General features: G+C 41.5%; 1 protein-coding gene and 1 long non-coding RNA gene across 20 annotated transcripts in view; one reads left to right on the forward strand and one right to left on the reverse strand.

Annotated features, from left to right (window-relative positions):
• Positions 1 to 25,353, reverse strand: part of RYR2 (ryanodine receptor 2) — a 248,421-nt gene that overhangs the window by 193,855 nt on the left and 29,213 nt on the right. For all 18 annotated transcript variants that reach the window (XM_082214927.1, XM_082214934.1, XM_082214932.1 and 15 more), the window contains exon 2: positions 5,859 to 5,978. In XM_082214927.1, coding sequence (XP_082071053.1) covers positions 5,859 to 5,978 — 120 coding nt within the window. The remainder of the gene's footprint in view (positions 1 to 5,858; positions 5,979 to 25,353) is intronic.
• Positions 19,484 to 24,720, forward strand: LOC309529020. 2 transcript variants are annotated; one of them, XR_014218037.1, is made up of 4 exons: positions 19,484 to 19,663; positions 20,459 to 20,573; positions 21,205 to 21,269; positions 24,540 to 24,720. It is a non-coding gene; the product is annotated as an uncharacterized lncRNA (long non-coding RNA). The 2 variants fall into 2 exon arrangements; XR_014218038.1 differs by lacking the exon at positions 24,540 to 24,720 and adding an exon at positions 21,637 to 21,894.

The raw sequence follows: 25,353 nt of genomic DNA on the forward strand, positions 1-25,353 counted from the left end.
AAAGCCAATACAACTGCTAACCTAACAACTGTCTGCACAATCTTCATTGTGTTATATTGTTAGCTTTGCCTATTTTTAAGATTCCAGTTAATTAGTGTAAGTCTGTGTGTGTGTGCACCATAAAATTATACCTCAAAAATTGTGGTGGCTTAATGTTCCACTACAGTATACAAAGCCTAAGAACCAAGATTACCTAGAACCAAGCATTCACATGCAAGAATCCAAAACCATAATCAGTACGCAATCAACCCAACACTTCTGCCGTAAAATTTTGCTTTTGAGAATAATTTTGCTTTATTTAAATCTGGTTCAGAAAGGGATCTGATATATTTCCTTCTGCTATATAGAACAGAGAGAGAAATTTCTTCTGCCCATGCACTCAACATTCAGTTACTCATTTTCCAAAACCCAAAGATATGGAAATTTAGCTATCCTTTTAAAATCAAAACTAGGTGCTGAAATTTACTTGTCACATAAGTGACAGCAACCCAGAATGGTTTTTATAATGGAACATCTTTATGCTCCTTACCAGTCTGTTGGGGTGTGTTTTTTACTTAAAATGATTTGATATTTATTTTATAGGATATGCAACATATTTATCTAACAGTTGCAGTTTTAAAGAAATAGCAAAAATCAGCCTCCCCCTGAACAGCAAATAATATTCACACTACTTTGCATAATAATGTACACATTATAAAGAAGCCAGCAACCATGACTGCATGACTTCACTGTTATCTGCTTGTGCTGCTAAATGCATTTTCCTGACATACCCACACCTCTCCTTTTCCTAACTGCAGCTCCTTGTTTTTCTTGGACTTGCAGTTAGATTCACAATTTAGATTCATAAAGCTTTTAACAAATAATATTATCCACTTTTGTGCTTTTACATTTTCTATCACAGCATTTTATTTATTGATGGAGCAGTTAAAATAGTATCAACTATAAAAAACTGGGGAAAACCAGTTCATTTATTTAGGACACACTCCTTTATCTCGGGGAGACGAGGATTTGAATAAATAGCCATTATTGTTCTTATAATAAATTTAATTTAACTCCTTTCCTCCTACGTAAACCAGAGCCTCTAGGAATAAAGTATTTTCATAACTATAGACAAATTGTTTCTAAATGTTTCACTGATTCTGTTTATGATACTGAGTGCTTCACACTTGAAAAGGATCATTGCACCGAGTACAGAAGCTTCAATCAGCTAAATGATAAACAGCCCAAATGAGCTATTATAGGCAATTGAGTAATCTGAAGTAGTTTAAGGAAGCTGCAATTGCATATATACACACACAACAGCCTGAAGGATATTATGGTCGTGTTTATCATCTAATGCAAAAATAGGCCAGCTCTGGTGGTAAGTCACTGCTATCTTTTATCTTGTTTTTGACACCACACAAAAACTTTAAAGAAAAACTCCCAAGGGGATCTAATGTTTAATGTATTTCATGCTGGATTATGAAAACTGTATAGATCTTGACTGTAATGCTATTTTTATTCTGAATAGCTGCAGAAAAATTGTATTTGTTTTATTTATTGTATTTGATCTTATATAATATCTTATCTCTTTTCCTCCAAGGAGCTCAAAGTAGCACTCATGGTTCTCTCCCCCCCCCCCCGGTAACCACCCAACAACCCTGTGGCACCAGTTAGACTGAGAGTCAGTGGGAGGAATTCAATGTTGCGCTCTTCTGATTGTTCCATCAGTGCAAGTATTTTGGCTTGCAAATAGAACAAGCCCTACCTCTCCCTTCTCTGTTTTCCAGGGTTTCTCCGAAGCCCCCTAAACCAATTTCAGGGGCATGGAAGGAGGTGGGGCAAAGAGAGGAGGAAAGACCCACAGCTGAATCCTGCCCAGTGATTGACCCAAGGTCAAACAATGAGCTTCATGACAGAGTAATTTTAACCCTGGTCTTTCAGGTCCTAGTCTATATATCCCTCAACCTTATTCCTCTTATTGGAAAATAAAAAATGAATAAGCTGGAGGAGGGGGAATGACTCCCAAATGCATGGAAGCCCTTGTTAGCAGCCCTGTGTAGAACCTTTTAAGACTAAGGCTGCAATCCTGTACACATGGGACACGGGTGGTGCTGTGGGTTAAACCACAGACCCTAGGACTTGCCGATCAGAAGGTCGGTGGTTCGAATCCCCACAACGGGGTGAGCTCCCGTTGCTCGGTCCCTGCTCCTGCCAACCTAGCAGTTTGAAAGCATGTCAACATGCAAATAGATAAATAGATACCACACCAGCGGGAAGTGAAACGGCGTTTTCATGCGCTGCTCTGGTTCGCCCGAAGCAGCTTAGTCATGCTGGCCACATGACCTGGAAGCTGTATGCCGGCTCCCTCAGCAAATAAAGCAAGATGAGCGCCACAACCTCAGAGTCGGCCACGACTGGACCTAATGGTCAGGGATCCCTTTACCTTTACCTTTACCTAGGGCTTACTTCTATATGTGGTTATTGTACCACACCAGCCCATATAATAAGTGCTTATATGTTTAAGGTTAAGGTCAGGTGCTTATATGTTTAAGTATTTGCACAACTACAATGTTAAGCAGCAATGTTCTTTGTTGGGGGAGGGGAGAATGAGGGAGAGAACCACAACATGTGGAAGCTATACAACTCTTCGCCCGCCAGAGAGGCAATTGTAAGTACTTCTTGGTTTAATTAGGTGCTAAGTATTTGTGCAACTGCAATACCTCAGTGTCCACAATATTGTTGCAAGGGAGGAGGATGGAGAGCAAATCAGAAGTTGTCCCCACACACATGATATCCTCAGGCCCTAAGATGTCTTACCAGGGCTGGATCTAGACACATCAAAGAAGTGTTTCAGTTCAACACGTTGTAAACTCATACAAGGAAATCCGGTTGGGAAAGACAGGACTCCACAGAACCATCTGGTGTCACAGTGTTATACTGCATATACAATGCATTTCAAACACTTTTTCTTTACGAGTCCCAGGTCCAGAGTCCATCAGTCGCCGTGTGTGCCAGCTGCAGTTTACATGACTCAACCCAAATTAAAGCCCAAGATTTACTGCTCACCTGCCCCAGTTGCTCACTCTGCAAGATTATTTCTCCAGTAGTGCAGTGACTATGAAACCACTGCGACTTGTGAAGCATGAACAGCAGCAAGTCTCCATACAAGCAATGAAGCATTCCCTTCAAAAAAAGTATTCTCATCTTCTACTTTTTTCTTCGGATAAAACGGCCTTGCTTGTCTTGGGTTGATATCTACCCAGTTTCCTTCTCCTTGTCATTTCTTTTATAAAGTCCTAGCTCCTATCCTCATTGTGCTTGTCCTTTAGCTCCTTTAGTTTTTGCATCTGACTTATGTGATAAAGCAGTTTCCATGCACTCTTCTTCTTCTTCACCATCATCTTCTCCATTTTTACCCTGCCCATCTTTTTGTTTTAACTCCATTGTCACTGTTTTCTTTTCACTTCCTTTTCTCTCAGTGAGACCCCTTATGCATGCTTTAAAAAGACTGCTCTTTCTTCAACCTTCCCTTTTTCTTAGGCTTTCCCTTTCTACTGGGATAATCCCACCACTGAGGGCTAAAGCCAGACATACTGGAAAGAGCTGTAAATTATTGGCAGAAAAAACCCATAATGTCTCCACTTTATGTTGTACTTCTGAACTTAGAATTGGTTAGATCTGTCACCTGTTCTTTCCTATATTATTTTTTTACTAAATGCATCTTAGTTTTCTAGATGCCTGAGAAGCACCTGCTATTCTTAAGTCTTTTAAAAGAAACCAACTAAAGAAAAAGAAATGGTAATATGATTACATGGACATCTTACTCATGGACCAACAGTGAAGTACTGGGGAGGATACATTTGCTGTTTAATTAAAATTTATTTGCTAAATAATAATTTATAAAACCATAGAATACTGAAGTTACCTATCCTTACATATTTTATTACGGGGAATTATTCAGTTACAAGTGAGCAGGACAGATGAAATCCTCAGAACCACTGCTATTATAATGAATCATTAATATTCCAATTAATTTTTTATAACGATGAATAATACATTCAAAATGATGACTGACTGAAAGTAAAACATTAGTCTGCACCACAGTGGAGATAATAAATTTAATTAAGGTTGTGCTGAAGGAATCTGTAGGCAGAGAAAAAAAATAAAGGCCTTATAAAGGTAAAGGTACCCCTGCCCGAACGGGCCAGTCTTGACAGACTCTGGGGTTTGTGCGCCCATCTCACATCTATTGGCCGGGGGCCAGCGCTGTCCGGGGACACTTCCGGGTCACGTGGCCAGCGTGACAACGCTGCTCTGGCGAGCCAGAGCCGCACACGGAACGCCGTTTACCTTCCCGCTGGTAAGCGGTACCTATTTATCTACTTGCCCCCGGGGGTGCTTTCGAACTGCTAGGTGGGCAGGCGCTGGGACCGAGCAGCGGGAGCGCACCCCGCCGCGGGGATTCGAACCGCCGACCTTTCGATCGGCAAGCCCTAGGCATTGAGGCTTTAGCCCACAGCGCCACCCGCGTCCCGTTAAAGGCCTTATATGCAAGATTATTTTAGTATATTTCCTTTACTTGCCAAAATCTAAAAATTTTATTCAAAACTAAATAAATAATGAACAGCCCACAGATAACTACTGCTGCTTACTTCCTTTTAACAAATTAAATTGTCAGAATTCACTGAATCCTTTTTTTGCCTCAACTGATTCCTATAATGCAGGGCTATCCAAGAGGTCGATCATGATCTACTGGTGATCTACTGGGTGCCCCTGCCAATGGCTTCCTTGAGAAAAGCTCAACAACTTTGATGAAGCTTTCCCAAAAATAGCTCAACAACTCTGGTCAATCCAATGGATAGATCACTGCCAGTCTTTTTATAGTGGTTGTAGATTGTAGTCTCTTGGAAGATGGACAGCCCTGCTATAGTGGAACCCAAAACATTTTAGGTACAAAATGTTTTTCTTCAAGAATCTTTGTCTTTGATAGCACAGATCATGAAGATAGCCATGTGAGGAAAGGTGATTTCTGATAAGTCTCTGCTGTGTAGATCCTGGATCCATTTTCACCTACGACTGTCTCAAGAGCATGGGGATAGGGACCCTGATTTAGGTAGCACTTGCTTCAAGTACAGCTTGTGAAGATTGGAGGGTAACATCAGCACCAATGAGATTGACAATAGTCAGAAAAGGATTCTGCAGACAATTTAAAGACATACAAATCTCCATGATGCTTTGCACTAGTACCAACTGACTGGCAATGGCTGTCATATTAGCTGTTAATATGCTATGAAACTTGAAAAGGACAAATATCACTTGGATAAGATGTTATTTATTTAACCTCACTCTCCACACTGAACACCTTGCACTAGAAAATTTAAATTAGCATTCTTCCGAAAAAGGAAAGGCGGCCAATTAATCTAATTCATGTATTTTCTCCACATGCCCATCCATAAGACAACAATACACAAGCAATCTGTAATACATGGGCTGAAATCAACATCACATGAGCAAACTTCCACCTACAGCCCCTCCATCCTCAAAATTAGCTCTGGAGAGTCCAGAGTAGATTTTGGAGAAGTGGGGAGGAGCTGCAGGGTGAAGGAGAAGAAGGTCACACAGCCTTTCTCAAAGGTTTTTGTATGATAGTTGTTCAGGATTTAGTTTGTCATTATGTATATTAACATCAGGTTTATTTTGCTGGGTATAATATGTTGTGAATTATATAAGAAAAACATAACGTGCTGGAATGCAACTCAACTCTGCCTGCTATAACACTTACTCTGCATCACAGAGGACAACATTTCAACAAGAAGAAAAGGTCTGTTATGTCGGTAATGTTCAACACTGCATTAGAACAAGACAGTTTACGGTACCTTAGAATTTGAAGTGGATTCCAAGAAGCAGAGCCTGTTGCCAAATCCTTCTGCGGCAAGGCACAATTTCTGTTGTTCTTTGTGAACAGTAGCAGTGCACTGCAGAACCACTTCATCATCCTATTGAAGAACAGAGACAAAAAAAAAGAACATTGTTAGAACTCTTATGCTACAAAAACTTTGGGATGCATTTCCAATTTCCAAATACACACTGGTCAAGCGTGGACAGCAAAAATAAATGCCAGAGTAGTTTTTATTCATTTCATTGAAAGCATGAATGATTCAAAAGGAAAATCAGCAGCAATGTAGCGAAGTATTGTCCATGCCGAAAACCAATTCCCAAACCTAACTACTCCCACAAGCCAAAACACTAGGGAGTGATTATGTTGGTAACTCTTTCCATCTCACAATTCTAAAGCAAGACCAGAGCCTCCATAGAAGCAGAGGTCATGGCAACTGGAATGTTCACCCAGAGCACCCAGAATTCCTTTAAATCTCCAAGGGTAGACCAGCTCAGTGGGTCCCTTGGAGGTTTTTAAGCAGAGTTTGGATGGCCATCTGTCATGTATGATCTAGCTAAGATTCTTGCATTGCAGGGGGTTAGACTAGATGATCCTCAGGATCCCTTCCAACTCTACAATTCTATTACTCTATTACCTAATTTGGAAATGGCTGTTCCCACAGCACTTATTTTATTAATCTGTTTAGAGATTGTTGGTGCTGTGCAATAGGCTCTATCTGGGAGCACTTACATACTATGGCTTAACTGATCATAGGGAATAAAGTTTAATTAATTTAAATATATTGAGACAAATGGAAAACTAAATTCTGAACACAGAGGATATTAGAGGGTTTAGATTTGTAATACAGATTAAAACCTTTATGTATATAGCAGCCCTGAGCTTGTCAAACATATAGACATGTGGCTAAGGCATAAAATCATTACTATCATTTTGATCAAGAACAAGGTTACACAACAGCACAGAGATAATATAGGCTATGTGCATCAACATTGCACAAAGTCTCCAAGTCTTGCCATTAATCTCATCTTTGCTGTCCTGATTCCGGAGTTGCCAGATTGAAATGAAGCACTGAGAGAATATTAATGTGCTCAGCACTGACAGCTTGGTATCAAAACCGTCTTTTGCATAGTCAGCAGAGCACTTCTACTTCAATCATGCAACTGAGTTAAAACTGACTATGCATTTATCTGCAATCATAACTGTAACCCTCAATTTGTTAAGTGACTTCCATGAATCCACAGTCTTTAGCAATACTTGAAAAGTGGATGGAAAGGTTTGTGGATGTGCCTCATATTATTGCTGTTTCTCACTTACCGTCTTAAATTCTCTATTGTGCCAAGTCACTATGAAACAATGTCAAATCGCTTTTAGCAGACAGTGGCATTAAGTATGTGCTCTTGATTGATTCCTAATAAAAAATGTTCATGCAACTGATCATATTTTCATTAGGGATGACTCATACTAATATTGTTGCTGATGTGTTTTTGAAGTTATAAGACCAAAAAAATCAAGTTGAGCTGTCAGATATGAACAGTAATTGCAGTATCTGCTTGAGGTATTGATTAACAAGAGCAAGCCTGGTGGTTCTGAGTAGGGCTGCTCAGACTCTGATTCACTCTGAAGCTGGTTTAGCCACACACACACAGAGTAGCTGTCAAAACCACATCTACCTAAGAGGGGGTGCTAGAAAGACCCTTACCATATGCTTTATCCCTGTTGTTCATCTACAGTATCTGAAGGTTAACATGAAACATCCCTAGTGACATATGTCCTCCAGAAGTTACTAGATACAGTTCCCATCAACCCCAGGAAGCACAGCCAACGATTAGGAATGATAGTCACACTAGAAGTTTCAATAGATGGAGAACAATCCATAAAAGAACATTCTAATGCAGGACAATACTGGCCATAAACCAAAATACTACCCAGGACTGAAATAAGCACCTCGTGGTCTTAGGCAAGACACAACATTGTTACCTCAACCTCAGGTCATCAAATATAACACAGAGATGATGCTGAACTACTTTACGGAGCCATTGTAAAGATTACATACTAATGTGGCTTGATTTGAACACTCCAAAGTCTGCTGCAGAACAGGCAACATTTGCTGCTATCAACAACTGCAAACTCATTGATGGCTTGTGTCACCCAGCGCAGGAAGAGGTCGCAGGCTAACTACAGAGTGGTTATCCACTCGGAGGGCAAGGTTACTCAACTGAGCAGGTCCATCAGAGAGTTGTCATATCCAACCAAGAGCCTTTTGCGCAGGTAGGATGACTTAAATTTTGTCTCACAATCTGTAGCTGCAGTGTGCACATTCTGATGGACTCGGGTGGTTAGAGTGTAGTGCTGATAATGCCAATGTCATGGGTTTGATCCTCATAAGGTTCATTTACCTATTCCTGCATTGCAGTGGGAAGGACTAGATGACTCTCAGGGTCCCTTCCAACTCTACAATTCTATGGTTCTACGAATGTCATCCAAGTCCAGATTCATCATTTGTTTGCTCCAGACAAACCACAAGCTATAAGCCATAGAACAAACCATAATTACAGGTTGTGGTTTGTGTGGAGTGAAGCAAACTACGAGCTCAGATTCAGATGGCAGTCTCTGCCATTCCACGGCTTAGCTCAGAGCAGCGCTGCAGCAGCAGGGCCAGAGAAGGAATGAAGCAGCTACAGCCTCCTCTCTGGGAACTCAAATGCTCATACATTCATGCTAAGTCATCGTTTGGTTTAGCATTACATTCAAATCAGGTCACTGCAGTATGGCTAATAACATAGAGTGATTTGTTTATGCACACATAAATTACTTGGAACATTAGGGTTATCACTACTGCAGATCATTCCGCCTGACCTGGCCACCTTCACTAGTGCTACAGTAAAGTATTTGGAGAATGCCATTTTAAAAGTGAAAAAGTTGATTTAAATTAAAAGTACATGATGAAATACAAATCTTCCGAGAATCTGGGTTGATGTGTTGCCTGCTTTCCTGGAAGAAACAATGTGGCTTTCATAAATGACATGGAATGGAAAACGGTCCAACATATTGAAACAATAGGGAGTCTTTCAAAATATATTACAGTACTATAAATTTCACTGGCACTCATTTATAATCCACATGATTACGTACAGGCTTAAATTCAAACTCTAATCATGTACAAGCAGAAAATTTGCCATCTATTTTTATAACACTTCAAAGGAAAATACTGCAGTGTATATATTCTACTCAGCTGCATCTACTAGCTTCAAAACTGTCATGTTTGAGCACATAACTCAAAACTTGCATATTGTCATGAGTGCCATGGAGGTGTCGTGGAGGGGGGGGAGTGAGACCCTAAGAAGGTGTAAGAGGATCTTGGAGAGTTAAAAGGGTCCCAGTGGTATGGGAGTAATGGGTTCCAAACCCCAATAAATGCTAGATCCAGGAGAGGGTCCCAGGATAGCTGTCAACCTTCCCTTTTTTTTGTGGGAAATTCCCTTATTTCAGAGCCGTTTCCCGCTGCTTCCCGCTGCTTCCCCGGATTGTTAGATATCCCGTAGACTGTCTCCGGGACAGGTGAGGCTGCTGATCCCTTCTTTTCAAATCTGAAAGTTGACAGCTATGGGTCCCAGTGGGTTAGCGGGTGGAAATTTGCCCTCCAAAGAAGATTCAGGCAAACTCTCAGAAGGGCCTCCCATTAACTCCCTCCCAGAGATGCCTCCCTTAGCTTCTTCAGCCAAGGACCTGCCTGTTAAACAGGAGTCTCCCTGTTCATGCGACGCAGCTGGGAGTAAATCCAATGCTGATCTGGGCTAAAAAAGCAGAGCTAAGCATTCCATTGTTGCGCCCATAACCTAGGTTTAGGGTGCCATTTAGCTCCTAGCTTTCATATCTCAGTGTCTAACACTGCCCCCAACCCTGGCTCAGTCAAAGCTAAGACAGCATAACTTGCTTATCCTGGCTCAGCGTTCCAGGGGATATTCTAAGGGCAGGACCAGAGCAGGAAGATTAGGCTAGATCCTAAGCCAGGCACAGGCAAACTCCGGCCCTCTAGATGTTTGGGACTACAATTCCCATCATCCCTAGCTAATAGGACTAGTGGTCAGGGATGATGGGAATTGTATTCCCAAACATCTGAAGGGCCGGAGTTTGCCTATGCTTGTCTTAAGTCCATTCAGTGTGATCACGTAACCTGACAACCTGATGCAGGACAATACTGAAAGGCTTGTTTTCCTTTGCTAGGCTTAGGTAGAGCAGCAGCTGAACAGGCTTTGGATCTGTTGTACCTTTATGGAAGCCTAATTTACACTGGCTTGCTTCTTGTACACAGGATTGCTCACCAAGTGATCAATGCTAGTAATAAGTGTGTGTGTTTAATTTTACTCACACTGGGAAACTGATTGGTGACTGTTTTCCAGTTGGTGTACATACATTTGTTACATATTGCCATACATGCAGATTTTAAGCTTTATGCTGTGTGGATCGTTTTCTGTGCAGAAAAAGCACTGTGTGAGAGAAAGGTCTGAGATTACAACAAATGATGTGATAAAGTAGTTTTACACTGAATCAGAAATTGACAGCTAACACACCAACTACTACTGTATCACAGTAATTTGTTTTTAACAACAAAAACACCCTCCATTACTTAAAAAAACCACCAAATCCTTAGCAGTTCCTGTTATATAAAGAAGGAAACGACAGCAAGCCTGAGATAATAAGACCTACATATTACTTACTGCAGTTATTAAAAATATATTTAATTTGGCTGATGGTTTTTCCCAAATTGCATGTTTAGAAATAACCAGCAAGTCAGTAAAACGGAGGAGCTGCTTCATGTCCTTGCAGCCTGGAAGTGTCTGGGGAAATGTTGACAAACTAATTCTAAACACTAACAGGCGACACAGATTGAACCTTTAACCTAGTTGCCAAAGCATTTTGAGAAATGCAGCAATTTACTTACATCAGTGTTACTGCTGTTGCTAGCTCAATTATCAGGCCATGGGAGTATAAGAGCATTTTTAGTAGCTCATTTATGGCATTTTTAAATCATGTGTATCTTTAACCAAGATTAAGAACATTCTTCTGCACAAGCTAGTTTGGCTTCCAAGCCTATATTAAAATCTTCAATAGATTTTGACTCTAAATATATACTTTACTGTTAACATTTTCTCCTTGAATAGTCTCTATTGGTTCAAAATATTTTGACAGGTTTAAAAGAACTTTGTAACATTGCACAATATTGTATTTCGGTTTACTAGGATCTGTCATGTACTTATAGAATCTGAAGAAACATTGTGTTTTTGTGTAAGGTTTTTTGCATTAAAAAAAATACCTGTTTCAAGTTGTTCCATGCAACTACAATTTCTCTTTTCTCTAATCAGATCTCATAGCGCTATACTCCCGACACAAGAATGTTCAACCCCATTTTCTTTTCTGCCAGGTCTATTAAGCCTTCACACTCTCTATCTGTCATTTGCACTATCTCTAACATAGCTTCCTTCAATAGTGAGTAAGATAATGTGGCAGATTCAAGAAGCCTCAGGGAACAAAGTCCCTTGGCTTTCCATCTCCTGGGACCTCTTCTGATTCAGCTTTAGTGTTCATTTCCTTAACTGCCCACACAACTCCTATTGTCCCTAGGGCCTGTGTGAGGGTTCACCCCAGGCAAATTGACCTTACACTTCTCTCTCAGATGCCTGCTTGTTTTCAGATAGTCCATTGTTCATGAATTCAGCTTCCTGTTAGAATTTTCATTAACATTTCATGAAACCACAGCAGTTTGGCTGCTCACTTCTATAAGCTTCATCATCACCACACCACACCACCATATCATTACTACTTTGAAACGTAGACTACAGGCATGCAGCCAAATATTTTAACTTTCAGCCTTCCTTTGCTTTGCAGCTCCTGGCTGTGCGAACATCTCCCTTTTGGCAATTCTATCTCCCAGTTTTCCTATGCCTTTCAGAATCTGCTTTTTTGGCCTTCTCCTGCATTCCATTAAATAAATCTAAGAAATACTGGAGGGTATGTAGCAAATATACAAACCACTTTCCAAATATACAGTAGATGTAGGGGGAAATAACCATTCTGGGGGATTTCTTAAAACTACCATTTTAAGAAATTGTCCAATAGCACCTTAGAGACCAGCTAAGTAGTTCTGGGTATAAGCTATCATGTGCATGCACCAGACCCTTATATATAGTGGGAGGGTGGGGTGCGGTATTTCTCAGAATATATATAAGGGTATATAAGGGTACATATATCAGAACTATATATAAGTGTCTGGTGACTTCTGTTTCAGTGTATCTGAAGAAGTGTGAATGCACACGAAAGCTTATACCCGGAACTATATAGTTGGTCTCTAAGGTGCTATTGGACAATTTTTTTATTTTTTTATTTATTTCGACTGCGTCAGACCTACCTGAATCTAGTACCATTTTAATGTGGAGCTTAAAAATCCTGTTCATGAGCACAGCAGTCTCTCATACTGCGCTGTATCTTGACCCATGGATATTGTAATAATTTTGAAAGAGACGTGTCATTCAGTACAGTGGTGCCTCGCAAGACGAAATTAATTCGTTCCGCAATTCTCTTCGTCTTGCGGTTTTTTCGTCTTGCGATGCACGGTTTCCCATAGGAATGCATTGAAAATCAATTAATGCGTTCCTAGGGAAACCACCTTCAGACCAGGTCCGGGGACAGTCTGTCCCCGGACCTCTTCTGAAGGCTGGGGGGGGGGGACAAGGGCTTTTCTTCCCACCCCCAGCATTTTAAAAAACCCTGGGACAGCGGAGGACTTCTCCGCTGTGCGGGGCTATCTTAAAATGCTGGCGGGCGGCATTTTAAAATCGCTCCGGACAGCGGAGGACTTCTCCGCTGCCCGGGGCGATTTAAAAGCCCCTGGGAAGGCAGGCGGGGGGGACAAAGACTTTCGCCCCCTGCCCGCCTTCAGAAGGTGTTCCCGCCCCCCTCCCCACTTCGGAAGAGCTTTCCGAAGTGGGGCGGCGGGGCCAGGTGTTCCCGACCCCCCTCCCCACTTCGGAAGAGCTTTCCGAAGTGGGGCGGTGGGGCCAGGTGTTCCCGACCCCCCTCCCCACTTCGGAAGAGCTTTCCGAAGTGGGGCGGCGGGGCCAGGTGTCCCCCCCTCCCCACTTCGGAAGAGCTTTCCGAAGTGGGGCGGCGGGGCCAGGTGTTCCCGACCCCCCTCCCCACTTCGGAAGAGCTTTCCGAAGTGGGGCGGCGGGGCCAGGTGTTCCCGACCCCCCTCCCCACTTCGGAAGAGCTTTCCGAAGTGGGGCGGCGGGGCCAGGTGTTCCCGCCCCACCTCCCCACTTCGGAACAGCTTTCCGAAGTGGGGCGGCGGGGCCAGGTGTCCCCGCCCCACCTCCCCACTTCGGAACAGCTTTCCGAAGTGGGGCGGCGGGGCCAGGTGTCCCCGCCCCACCTCCCCACTTCGGAACAGCTTTCCGAAGTGGGGCAGCGGGGCCAGGTGTCCCGCCCCCCCTCCCCACTTCGGAACAGGTCCTGGACCTCTTCTGAAGGCTGGCGGGGGCGAAAGTCTTTGCTCCCCCCGCCTGCCTTCAAAAGCTGTCCAGCCCACGCATCCCGGACCTTTCCGCCAGCAGCGGCAGCGCTGCCGCTGCTGGCGGAGACTTGCCGGCATGCCAAAGCCTGTGCGCAGCGCGCCCAGGCTTCGCGGATCTCTCTGCCAGCAGCGGCAGCTCTGCCGCTGCTGGCGGAGACTTGCTGGCATGCCGAAGCCTGTGCGCAGCGCGCCCAGGCTTCGCGGATCTCTCCTGCCTTCAAAAGCCGTCCGGGATAGCAGGAAGCGCTTCCCTGCTATCCCGGACTGCTTTTAAAATGCTGGCGCTGGGGAGCAAAGCCTTTTGGCCCCCGCCAGCCTTCCTGGACCTCTTCTGAAGGCCGGAGGGGGGGAAAGGCTTTGCTCCCCACCGCTAGCATTTAAAAGAGGTCCCCGGAGATTTCCCTATGGGCTTTCGTCTTGCGAAGCAAGCCCATAGGGGAATTCGTCTTGCGAGGCAAATCGCGGACGAAAAAACCTTTCGTCTAGCGAGTTTTTTGTCTTGCGAGGCATTCGTCTTGCGGGGCACTACTGTATTTTCTGCTACCTTCTCTAATTCACAATAGATTTTGAATAATGGTGTACACAGATGTAGAGTTGGTCCACAGGTGCCCTTCTAATTGACCGGAGCACTGCAGGCACTGTCACTCCTCCCACGATCACCTCCAACCATACTAGCAATGGATTGTCATTGGCATGTAAAGGTAAAGGGACCCTTGACCATTAGGTCCAGTTGTGGACAACTCTGGGGTTGCGGCACCCATCTCGCTTTATTGGCCGAGGGAGCCGGCGTACAGCTTCCAGGTCATGTGGCCAGCATGACTAAGCCATTCTGGCGAACCAGAGCAGTGCACAGAAACGCCGTTTATCTTCCCACCAGAGCGGTACCTATTTATCTACTTGCACTCTGACGTGCTTTCGAACTGCTAGGTTAGCAGGAGCAGGGACCGAAAAACAGGAGCTCACCCCGTCACAGGGATTCAAACCACCGACCTTCTGATCGGCAAGCCCTAGGCTCTGTGGTTTAACCCACAGCACCACTCGCTGTTAAGGTCATTGGCATGAACTACTAACAAATAAGGAAAAATCATAGTATAGCTGGATTTGTTTGTGTGAAACCGGCAAAATTTTCACTTTAAGAATAAAATCACGGACCTCAGAACAGCTAATTAAAAATGTACCCTATAATAATGTTGGACTATAATTTGTTAAGCATAACCTAAAACTTCATAAGGTATTTAAAACATTAATCTAAGCATATGTTATAGTTTAGGAAATTAATCTGCAGCTTCAGTTAGCCATTAATCTTAAAAATCAATTTTGTCTGGTGACTGGATACATGTTGAATTTAATTTAAAACACATAATTCAAGGTGTGGGGGTGAGGGACAACCAAAATGATACATCAATTTTTTTATTTTTGCATAATAAAACTTCAGCTTCTAAAATAATTACAATGCATTTTCTTTGTGAATTCAAGGACCACTGACAGGCAGCCATAAATGATGCATAATTGATATAGCAAATATATATATATATATATAAAGAAATAAATAATGAAATAAGGATTATATAACAATGCAGTCAAATCAGCTGTGCAGCACTGTACACAGAAGTTTGATTACCTAAATCCAAGCTGAATAAAGGACACTTATGAAAACTGGATTTTATTTTCTATACTTTCAGAATTGTTGATATTTCCAGCTACATTAAGATATATAATGAGAATGTTACGCTCCAGGAACATCAAACAGGTTATATTAATAACAAAAGTCATAAAATTAACTGCTACTAAGAAACCTTGAGGAAGCCACTTATTTGCTCTTAGAAATGCCACATCTAGGTGTTTTATTTTACTCAGGAATATGGTTAGTTGGCAGCATCTGGGAAGCTTTAGTTATATTCATGGATTTGCATAAGTTATCTTCTAGAGCAGTGGTTTCCAACTAATGGTTCGTGGATCCCGGGGGGTCTGCATAACCCACAAAGGTGGTCTGTAGCACCATTCATGTAACAAAAATGACTGTACAAATATCAACATTTCCAAAAGTAAGGGGTCAATAGCTTGACTTTTAAAAAACAGGGGGTCTGCAGTACTTAAGCTAACTGGGAACCACTGTTCCAGAAAAGATTGCTAAGTGTCTTCAAACACCACCAAGTTCAGTTACACTTCCTGGATATATTGAAACTGAAACTGATCAGCATTTTATGATGTCCCCACCACAGACAAGAAACGAACCAGAGCACGGCGAATTAAAATTTCAGTTGTCCCAGAAAATCTCTAAGATGCTGAGAAACCCTTCCTTGATCTCTGTGTGCAAGGGCTGTAACTCTGTTCTTACATTTGGGACTGTGTATTTTACTTATGAAAGTTGTGATATATTTTGGTTCGGGGGTTTTTAAACAAATATTTCAATATCCATATACTTGAAACATTGTAGTTATGTGTTTAGTACAGTAGGCAAAATTATTATTCTTATTGCATTTATATACCACCCTTCTTCTAAAGATCACAGGGCAATAAACTACATAAAAACACAAAATGCATAGCATAATAATAATATAAAAAACCACTTCCTTCCCCAGCCTGGCACAGTCACGTTTAAAAGGCCTTAGACTGTTTAATTAGCCAAAGGCCCAGTTGAAGGGGAAAGATTTTGCCTGGCAACTAAAGATATGTAACAAAGGTACCAGGCGAGCCTCCCTGGGGAGAGCATTCCACAAATGGGGAGCCACCGCAGAAAAGGCCCATTCTCATGCTGCCACCCTCTGGCCTCTCATGGAGGACGGCCTCAGATGATGCTCTCCGAGTTCTTGTAGGTTCATATGGGGAGAGGTGGTCCTTGAGATATTGTGGTCCTGAGCTGTTTAAGGCTTTAAACCCTAACCCTGAGCTGTTTAAGGCATTAAAACACAGCACTTTGAACTGGACCTGGAAAGTGATTGGCCAGGATTGGTGTTATATGCTCTAACCGCCTTGCCCCAGTGAGCACCCAAGCCAGCTGAAGTTTACAAACCATCTTTAGTGGTAGCCCCATGTATTGACTACCCATATCTTACTGGTCTCTGGGAAGGTCATGCAAGGCATATCCTTACCTTCCCAGAGCTCAGTAAGCAAGGTTGGAGGGCTTAAAAATTCTTTCTGTAACAGGAAAGCCTGGTGCAGAAAGAGCATTTTGTTTCCTGGGCTCTGGGAAGATCTTGTGGGACCTTCACAAGATCTGTCCACACAAGGTACTGGGTACAACCAAAAGAAATTCAAGCCCAATGTGGGCTGGTTACACATTTTATTTAAATAAGAAAAAATGTGCCTTCAAAGGAACACTCACTGTTATCTCATGCAGTTTTATTTATAGATTAGGTACAGCCAGAAGCAAAGCAGCTGGTAAGAATGGATTGTCTGCAGGCCAAGTGGCAAAAATTCCATAATTTCCATGAAGCTCTGTGCTTATTCTACTCTAGTATACCACTTATGTTCATTTCCCTGGAACAAATACAGCACACACAAACCGCACAATAGTTCATCAGTTCATCATGACTCCCCCAACCCAAATTACAAATGGCAGTGCAAGTAGAACTAGCATCACTTGTCAGAAATTTCCCAACTGAAGGTCTTCAGATCACATGGGGCCTGAAAAGGAGGGTCAGATAGCAGGGGGGCAAAGTAACCATGAACCACCTTAGATTCCTCTGGTCTGGTTACACCTGTACTCTCAATACAACAGTGCAGCACCAATTCTTCCCCCAACATCTTGCTGCACATACTATACAGTGGTACCTTGGTTTTTGAACAGCTTAGTTCATGAACAACTTGGAAATCAAACACCGCAAACCCGGAAGTAGGTGTTCCGGATTGTGAACTTTTTTCAGAATCCAAACTATTCCGTTTTTAGTGTTACGCTTCCTTTTTCAGTGCCACACTTCCGTTTAGAGTGCCCCTGCTCCTGCTTGCACAGGAGTAGGAGCTGGATCGGGGCAGCTCAGCTGGGGAGCGCCTCTGCTTCCCAAATGAGAGATCCCCACCCCACTGCTGCTTGCATACAAAATACAAAACTACATGTTAATCAGTTGTGGGTGTAACCACTATGCAATGAAAATACTGTAAGTGGTCCGGTTTGAAAAATCAAATAGCACCTCCTTGGCTTAAACCCCATATCAAAAACGCTTTGCAATGATGGATATTTTGTCCAACAATAATCTGTGTAGGAAGTCATTGTGATAATACTTGTGATAATACCAAGAGTTCAAAAGCTATCAGTTTCTCCAGTTACCAGTGGCATTCCTTATTTCTGTGATCTATAATCTCTCTTCATTACATAGTTCTAAATGGAATGTTAATCCTATTAGGTAGCAGGAAACATCCAAACAAACACTACGGAGTTTACTAATTTACTTAAATGACACTTTGTCATACTAAAATCTAGTTTACGTCACGAACTAAAACTGATGGGTTTATAAGCAACAGTCTTAAATCTATCACTAGGGTCATAATTTTGTTCTTTTTTTCCCATTCCAGCTCATTAATTTGGCAAGTCCAAGCACCAATTTTCAAACAAGAATAGAAATACTCTATAGCAGCTGTGTTCTCTTCTGGAAAAGGTACAAAGAGTTCTTCTTTGGCATGTTAAAAACTATAGTGAATGTGTAACATGAAGTGTCATTTACATCAATTAGGCAAAGTTTTTAGGTCTGCACATAGATGACCCTGCTTATAATGGGTTGGATTCCAAGATGCCATTACTGGAATTCCACTCATGGCCCCATAGACACCACTGGAACCTGCTAATGGGAGAGAGAATTCTCACCAGTTCTCCCTCCTCTATGCTTCTCTACATCTGCAGTGAATGATATCTGAAGCTATTAAAACAACTTAGTAAAAACTGAGCAAACCGTAACAATCAATTAAGGTTTACACATCTTCAACCAACCTTGAGGCACCTTACTAACAATTAAGCATCTTTACATGTTTTTTTCTGTTCTTGCCTACATGTGTCTGCCATACTGATCTCTGTGGCAGAGATGGAACCATTCTCTCTACTTCCTGAAAACCACTTTTTCTATAAAGACTTTCCTCAACTGCCTCACTTGTTCTACTGCAGCTAATGTTAGTAGTCATTGAAGCAATAGTACTTACATAGAAAGGCTCAGATAGAAGGTACATCTGTACTTCTATACTGTTATTTTATTTCAATGGCAAACCTTCTGAACTGAGACAATGTTGTTTATGCAATACAGTATTAACCTGCAAATTGTTTTTCCAAAGTAGCAATAACAATAATAAAAGGTTAGGATATAATTACTGAAGATTTGATACTGTAATATAAAACAAAATAGCAGTGATGAAAATTATTTCTTTATTCAGACAAACCTTCCTGTAATGTTGCAACAGAACATTTTATTTATCATTGTCACGTGGTATATTTTTTCAGAGAAATAAATAAATTGGTAACTATTTCATTAGAAAAGGGGGGGGGGAATCCACAACTCTAGCTCATTCTTTCTATTATGATATCCTCCACAAAATCACTTTGAGATTTGTTTTGGGTTTTTTTTAGTCTGATGCACTACTGCACCTCTAATCTTACCTGCATTGGACATATAGTATATGTTCAGATATAATGCTAAATCATATTTTGGCATTATAAAAACAGGTGGAAGCTGTGGTTGAGTATAGAAAAGGAAGCCATTTAAAGTCTGACATTTGCTTTAGTTTTCAGCTGTAGAATAATTTAAAACTCTTGAGTTCCAAAAAAGGGAGGGAAAGCCAAACTGAGATAATTAAAACTTAATATAAACCATAGCCTTCATATTATCAACATATAAGCAAGACAGTTTATATGAATTACGTAAGCACAGGTATGGCATCACAAATTATATACAAGTCCTCAGATTCCATAAAGATGCATTTTTCTGCATGATTTCTTCTTTGAACTGCTGCAATTGAATTACACTCACCAACTGAGCGGAACATTCTGGAGTGTGACCCAAGAATTCAGGCTGCATCATCTACACGCCATTATCACTGCAACCTCTTGACACAAAGGCATTTAGATGCCAAACACTCACAGCATGCTTTGAAGGCAGTCACTAGACACTGCATAATACAAACTGGAGAGTGAGAATGAGGTTATATAAAGGAACAATTAGGAAAGCATGAACCAGGGAAGGGTACTACAGGAAATAAAGTAAACTGTCATTGTTACAACATATTACTTGGTATGTGTATCAGCTAGATTTAAGGTAATGTAGCAAATTGTACATTAATATAAGCTGCTTCATCCAATAGGCTTATGGTTGAAAAATAAATTTTCTTAAGCAATAACTCTACTTGTGAGTCCACAAGTAAAGATTAACATTAAGTTCTACTATTATGCCCTTTTTATTATCATAGTTAGCTGCCAGTAACTTATTGAACCAGCAACAAGAGTCATAGTATAATAGATTCAGTTGTCTTCATGGAGGCTATAAATTTACTTTTTCTGCTTTTGTTTAATGCACGTTGCAATGATAATGTTGATTAACTATATACTGCTTTTTGTCCCAAAGGTCCCAAAAGCAGTGATTATCATATGAATACCAAAAAATATGATAAAATCATGAAATACCAACACATACAGTGAATACATAACCATGAGCAGCATTCTTGCTTACACTAAATGCTTCTCCCCAACATTCCATCTTTCCCTTGAAAGCCAGATTAACTGTCACATGTGCACAAGTCCATCCACAATAAAGGGATAGTTGCCTTTGGTGTCTCTGCCCCTTCAGGGCTGCCCCACTGGAACTGCCCCACTGGCAGCAATCCCCCATCAACAGCTGCCTTCAAATAAACCTGTTTCTGATTGGAAATCAGCTACAGCCGTGGCTATATCAAAATGATTTTTTAAAAATCCAAAATACTGCACTACTTTAAACAGTTGCATGGGCCTTCCAGGCTCATTTTGAAGCGGTCAAAATGTTTAGTTTGCCATTACCCATGATTAGCACACTTATTGGACACTTCTGTCAAAGGACTTCCACATAGGTCATATATTTGTGAGGAAACTGCAAGAATGAAGGAAGAGTTGGATGGTATTTATTTAAGTTTATACTTTGCTTTTTCCAGATGTTCAAGCCAGCTCACAATGTAAGTTAAAACAACTGTCAAAACGTATACAAAGTTGTTGTTTCCATTTGGTTTATTAGCTGATGCCCTCTTTTATTTTATTTTTTATTTTTTAAAGGCAGATGATATTTCTCTCACTTTCAATTACTGCTGGTTCAGTAATTACAGTTTTACATGCTGGTCAAAAATTAATTAAACCACACAGAGCTAGCCCTACAGGGCATAAGTCTAACTGGATTGCAGTCTCTCTGTGTAGCATTTCAAATCTGGAACTAGAATTATTTATAACCAAGCAGCTCCTGTGTGAGGATTCTTAAAAGGTTTCCACCTACTTCTTTTTTACAACATTTGACCACATGTAATATAAGATGATAGTTAATTTCTAAGTATGTGTGAAACAGAATATAAGGTATAGCCAGTGCTTTTTTTCTGGGGGTACACTGGGGTACACATACCCCTAAACATTTTGTGAAACTAACTTTGGCCTCATTGAGGGACAGTATTTCAATATGAGTAGGAAATGAGAGTACCCTTAAATATTTTTTTAAGGGAAAAAAGCACTCGGTATAGCCACTAGTTATGTGGACCAGTAATACCGGGGGGGGAATGAATATCTGCTTAAGGCTGTGTTCATTTAATCAACACTTCACAGACTGAATTCTGCCCAATGTTTTGACATGAATAAGGGAAGCACTCTTCATACAAACCTCCATGAGAGTAAGTACCTTGAAGCTTTGGATCATGACATGAACAGTTTAATTATGAAATGTTTAAACCATTTCCCCACGAGATCATAGCCCAAGTGGTTCATGAAAAGCAAATAAAATTGCTGAGGCTTGAAAACAGCCAAGCACAACAGAACACTTTAAAGCACAGAAACAGCCAAATCCACACATTCTTCATTTGCTGCAAGAAATTTAAAACAAAACAGTTTCAGTATTTTCACACAGTAATCTGAGAGCTTTAAGAAGCTGTCAGATCAATCCTATGCCGACTATACACTGAGACCACAAATATGCTACCACTATGTCAGTGGAAAAGCTGCAATGTTGTGCCTCTGAATACCAGTTTCTCTCTTCTGCAGTGACCAAAGGCAGATTCTCACATACTCCATATCAAGCCCATTTGTGTGCCGGCAACCAAGGAGTACCTGATTCAATGGACCATATTCTTTAGATTGCTCTTTACACAGCAGACCTCGCCTACTGATGCTGAGCAAAAGTTGGACCTCCACCTACAAATCCGAGAAGTCAAATGAGGTTTCTCCTGGCAGATTGGGACAAAGATATCACTGCCTTAGTAACTTCCTTTTTAGCCACAATTTCACCTGAAAGGTTTCCCAACGAACTATCCTTTTGGGGGACAGACATGGCGAAGCTGAATATCTAAGTACACACGATCACAGTGTGACCTTATTACCCTGGACAGCTTCACCCCCGTCCTTTTAATTATCCCAGTGACTTGAAATGTTTTATATTGTGCTGCCAATAAAGGTATTCAATTTGATCTGAATACCAGTTTCTGGAAATCGGAGGTGGGCAGAATGCTGTTGCACTCCTGTCCAGCTTGCAGGCTTCTGGTAAGCCACTGTGAGAACAGGATGCTAGACTAGATGGGCCAATGTATCTCAATTTAACAATTTCCGGAGGTGCCATCACAGACATAAACTGGTTCACTGCAACCCCAGTAAGATCCATAGCATGAAAACAAAATATAAGGATTCAATACTTAGATTAGTTATTTTCTTCAAAGTAGGTCAGTGCCCACTTAAATGGTAATAAAGCTTTTCAGACAGATTTGGTGCAAGCGGCTCCATTAAAAATGCCCCCAGGATTCCTAGCTCTGTACAAATTTTGGATACGAACTTCTTTGTAGATTAGGTATCTTGGTCTCAAACCTGACTTGAGAATTTACATTGGAAGAGAGGGCCAAGGATGCAGGCCATATATTAGTAAAGTGAAGAGGGGGTAATGTGTCAGGAGTCGCCAGAGATTGTAATAAAATGCACACAATTTACTATTTCAAAGGCTTCTTTATAATATCAGGATACACAATGGATTCTAAAACAGAATCAGTGCAGTATTCATGCAGTATGTTAATATGAGTGACCAATGCTCCTAGCCACTGTATTTTATAATATACGGTACTGCTCTTGGACCACAATTTTCATGTAGTTGTTAAGTACTAACTGTAACAGCCTGACCAAACTGCGGGAGGCGGTGGAAGACAGGAGTGCCTGGCGTGCTCTGGTCCACGGGGTCACGAAGAGTCGGACATGACTAAATGACTAAACAACAACAACTGTAACAGGGGCTTGTCCTGTACCCACTTATCTCTTTAAAATTGCTTGGTCTCCCCAGTCATCCATCATCTGTACCTAAGGAATTAAGTCCTTTTTTCTGCCAGAAGCTGAGGAAAGCCTGTATTTTGCAGCTTGACAGCTTCCATCTCTGGCCTACTACCACTTTGTTTCCAGTCTCTAGTCCCTGGGCACCTTCCTGGCTACATGACTGTCTTACGAGTGGCTTGTTAATTTCAACATGTCAATCAATGCTCACTTGGGTCCTGGTCTGTAAAGTTGGACTGTTGCCAAAAAGTCCTTTGTCCCTCAGCGTCCCTCTTTTTCAGTTTGGCCATCTATGTTCCTACGTAATGTGTGAGAAACCCTGAAGCCTGATTGTAAGTAGCTGTAATAAGATACTTGTGGCTAAGATCGAGTGTAGTAAGTAGAAATAATAAGATAGACAGATTTGAACTAAAATGTTCTCTTTAAAAGTTTCTTGAAGCAACACCCTGCCTCATGGGTTGTCCTCTTACCAACATTTCTATTCTTAATAACTTCGTAAAACTGGTGTTGTGGTCTTGAGGGCTTCCCTGCCTCCTCCACCCAGTATGTGAACATTTTGAAAATACTGCTAATGCAAATGCAAACATCATCCTTCATTCATATATCCATATTGCCAGTGGGTGGGGTATTTAGTGTTGGGGGGGGGCTGTCAAATTCTACATGTGTTTGAGAGAAGTAGGCAGCGTTTACTCTCAAATCTCAGCCATGCAAAGAACACAAGTACCTTGGACAGCTCCAATGGACCCTGTTCCAATACCTACAGGAGAAGTTGTCTCTGCTGTGAGTCAGAGACAAATGAAGCCTTATGTAACCAGGCCTGAGGTGCGGTAGGCGCTGCTTCCCTAGGAGGAGCTGGCTGGCTGGGTAAAGCCCCTTGCCTTATTTTGTAACCTTTGGCTTCTATGAATCAGAGAAGACAAAGCTACTGTAAGGGATTCATTCTCCAAGTTAGGGTGGTAGGGCTGTGTCGAAATGGGATAAACCCATGTGTGATACAGTATATAATCTACATAGCTGCAGACAGAGCTATTATTGATTAACTTACAGTGATATAGAGCTCTTAACACTTTAAAAATGCACATGGGGTAGCACTAGCATGCTGGAGTGAGGCAACTGGAATAAAACTATTGTTTTTGGCACAGTCACAATTTCTAATAAAACTGGAAATGCACAATCAAATTATTGTGATTAAAAGACCCAACTAAATCCCTATAATTTGTTTGATTTCCTGAAGCAGCAGCGGATACGGTATCTATGGCCATTTTAATCAAACTAGCATAACTGCAGTGCTTAGTGAGTTTGGCTTGGGTCCTAAATTGCTCCCACAGGCAGGAGTATCCTATATCAATCTGAGAATCTCTCTTCATGATTCAGTGGCAAACCATAACCTTTCTTTTAATGCCAGTTACGTTATTTGACTTATTCGCAACTCACACCATTGACAAAGGAAAATTCCCAGGGCAGCATTTTCTTCTGTGCTAGTGATAGAAATGCACTACTCTTCCGTGTACTTTGTCTAATGACAGAGCTTTATTGGGCTGAAAAGGCTAGTACTACAGATAACTGAGCAAGTAACCTTTTTTCTAAAGGAAAAGGACACTGAATGGAACAGTCATCTGGATCTCATGTTTCCATTTCAGAATACAAGAACTTGGCTGTTATAATTCTAAAGAAAGTCTTCAAAATGTGAGCCAACTAATCAAAGCACAGCTGCCTGCAGAATTCTACGTTAGGTCATGAACTTACTTTTACAATGAATGCTTTACCAAGACACTAATTCCAACACCAAAACATTTCATTATTTACCCCCTCCATGTCTGATACCCTCCTTAAATAAATTGAGTTGGATGCAAAGAAGCATGAGCCAACCAATTAAGCCATGTTCTTCTGCAAATTTGCACAGCCAATAAGTAGAACACTTTGTGCAACAAACTTCATCATGGCAGATGAAGGGATAGTGCAACTATATATCTGCATAGGACATGCATGTGGTTCCCCATTGCAAAGCCAAAACAGAAGACAGCAGGCACCCAAGCCATTAGGACTTACTTTACACATGTGTATAAAGATATAAACTATAAATGCCACATCCCACCTATTTTTGGCTCTGTCTCCACTCACCACTAGCTTGTGGCTCAGTACATCCATTTTAAAAAGTTGAACCAAAACCTGCTGCAACCACTTCATGCAAATATGCTTCAGTGCAGTAGAGCCGGACAATATCTGATTTTCAACATCATGGTATATCACCAGCTAAATTATCACAGTATCTCAATATATCACTATATATCTACTGCAACGGAGGGCCTTACCTAGCCTCCTCACGGCAGCAGAGGTCCCGCCGTACCTCCCCGTGGCAGTGAAGGGTGCATCACACTTCCCCACAGCGGCAGAGGGTCCCGCCGTACCCACACACAAACAGTGGCGGATGCACCATGGTCCCCTGCAGCAGCA

The sequence above is a fragment of the Podarcis vaucheri genome (genome assembly GCF_965113315.1).
Source record: "Podarcis vaucheri genome assembly, chromosome: 3".
Classification (NCBI taxonomy): domain Eukaryota; kingdom Metazoa; phylum Chordata; class Lepidosauria; order Squamata; family Lacertidae; genus Podarcis; species Podarcis vaucheri.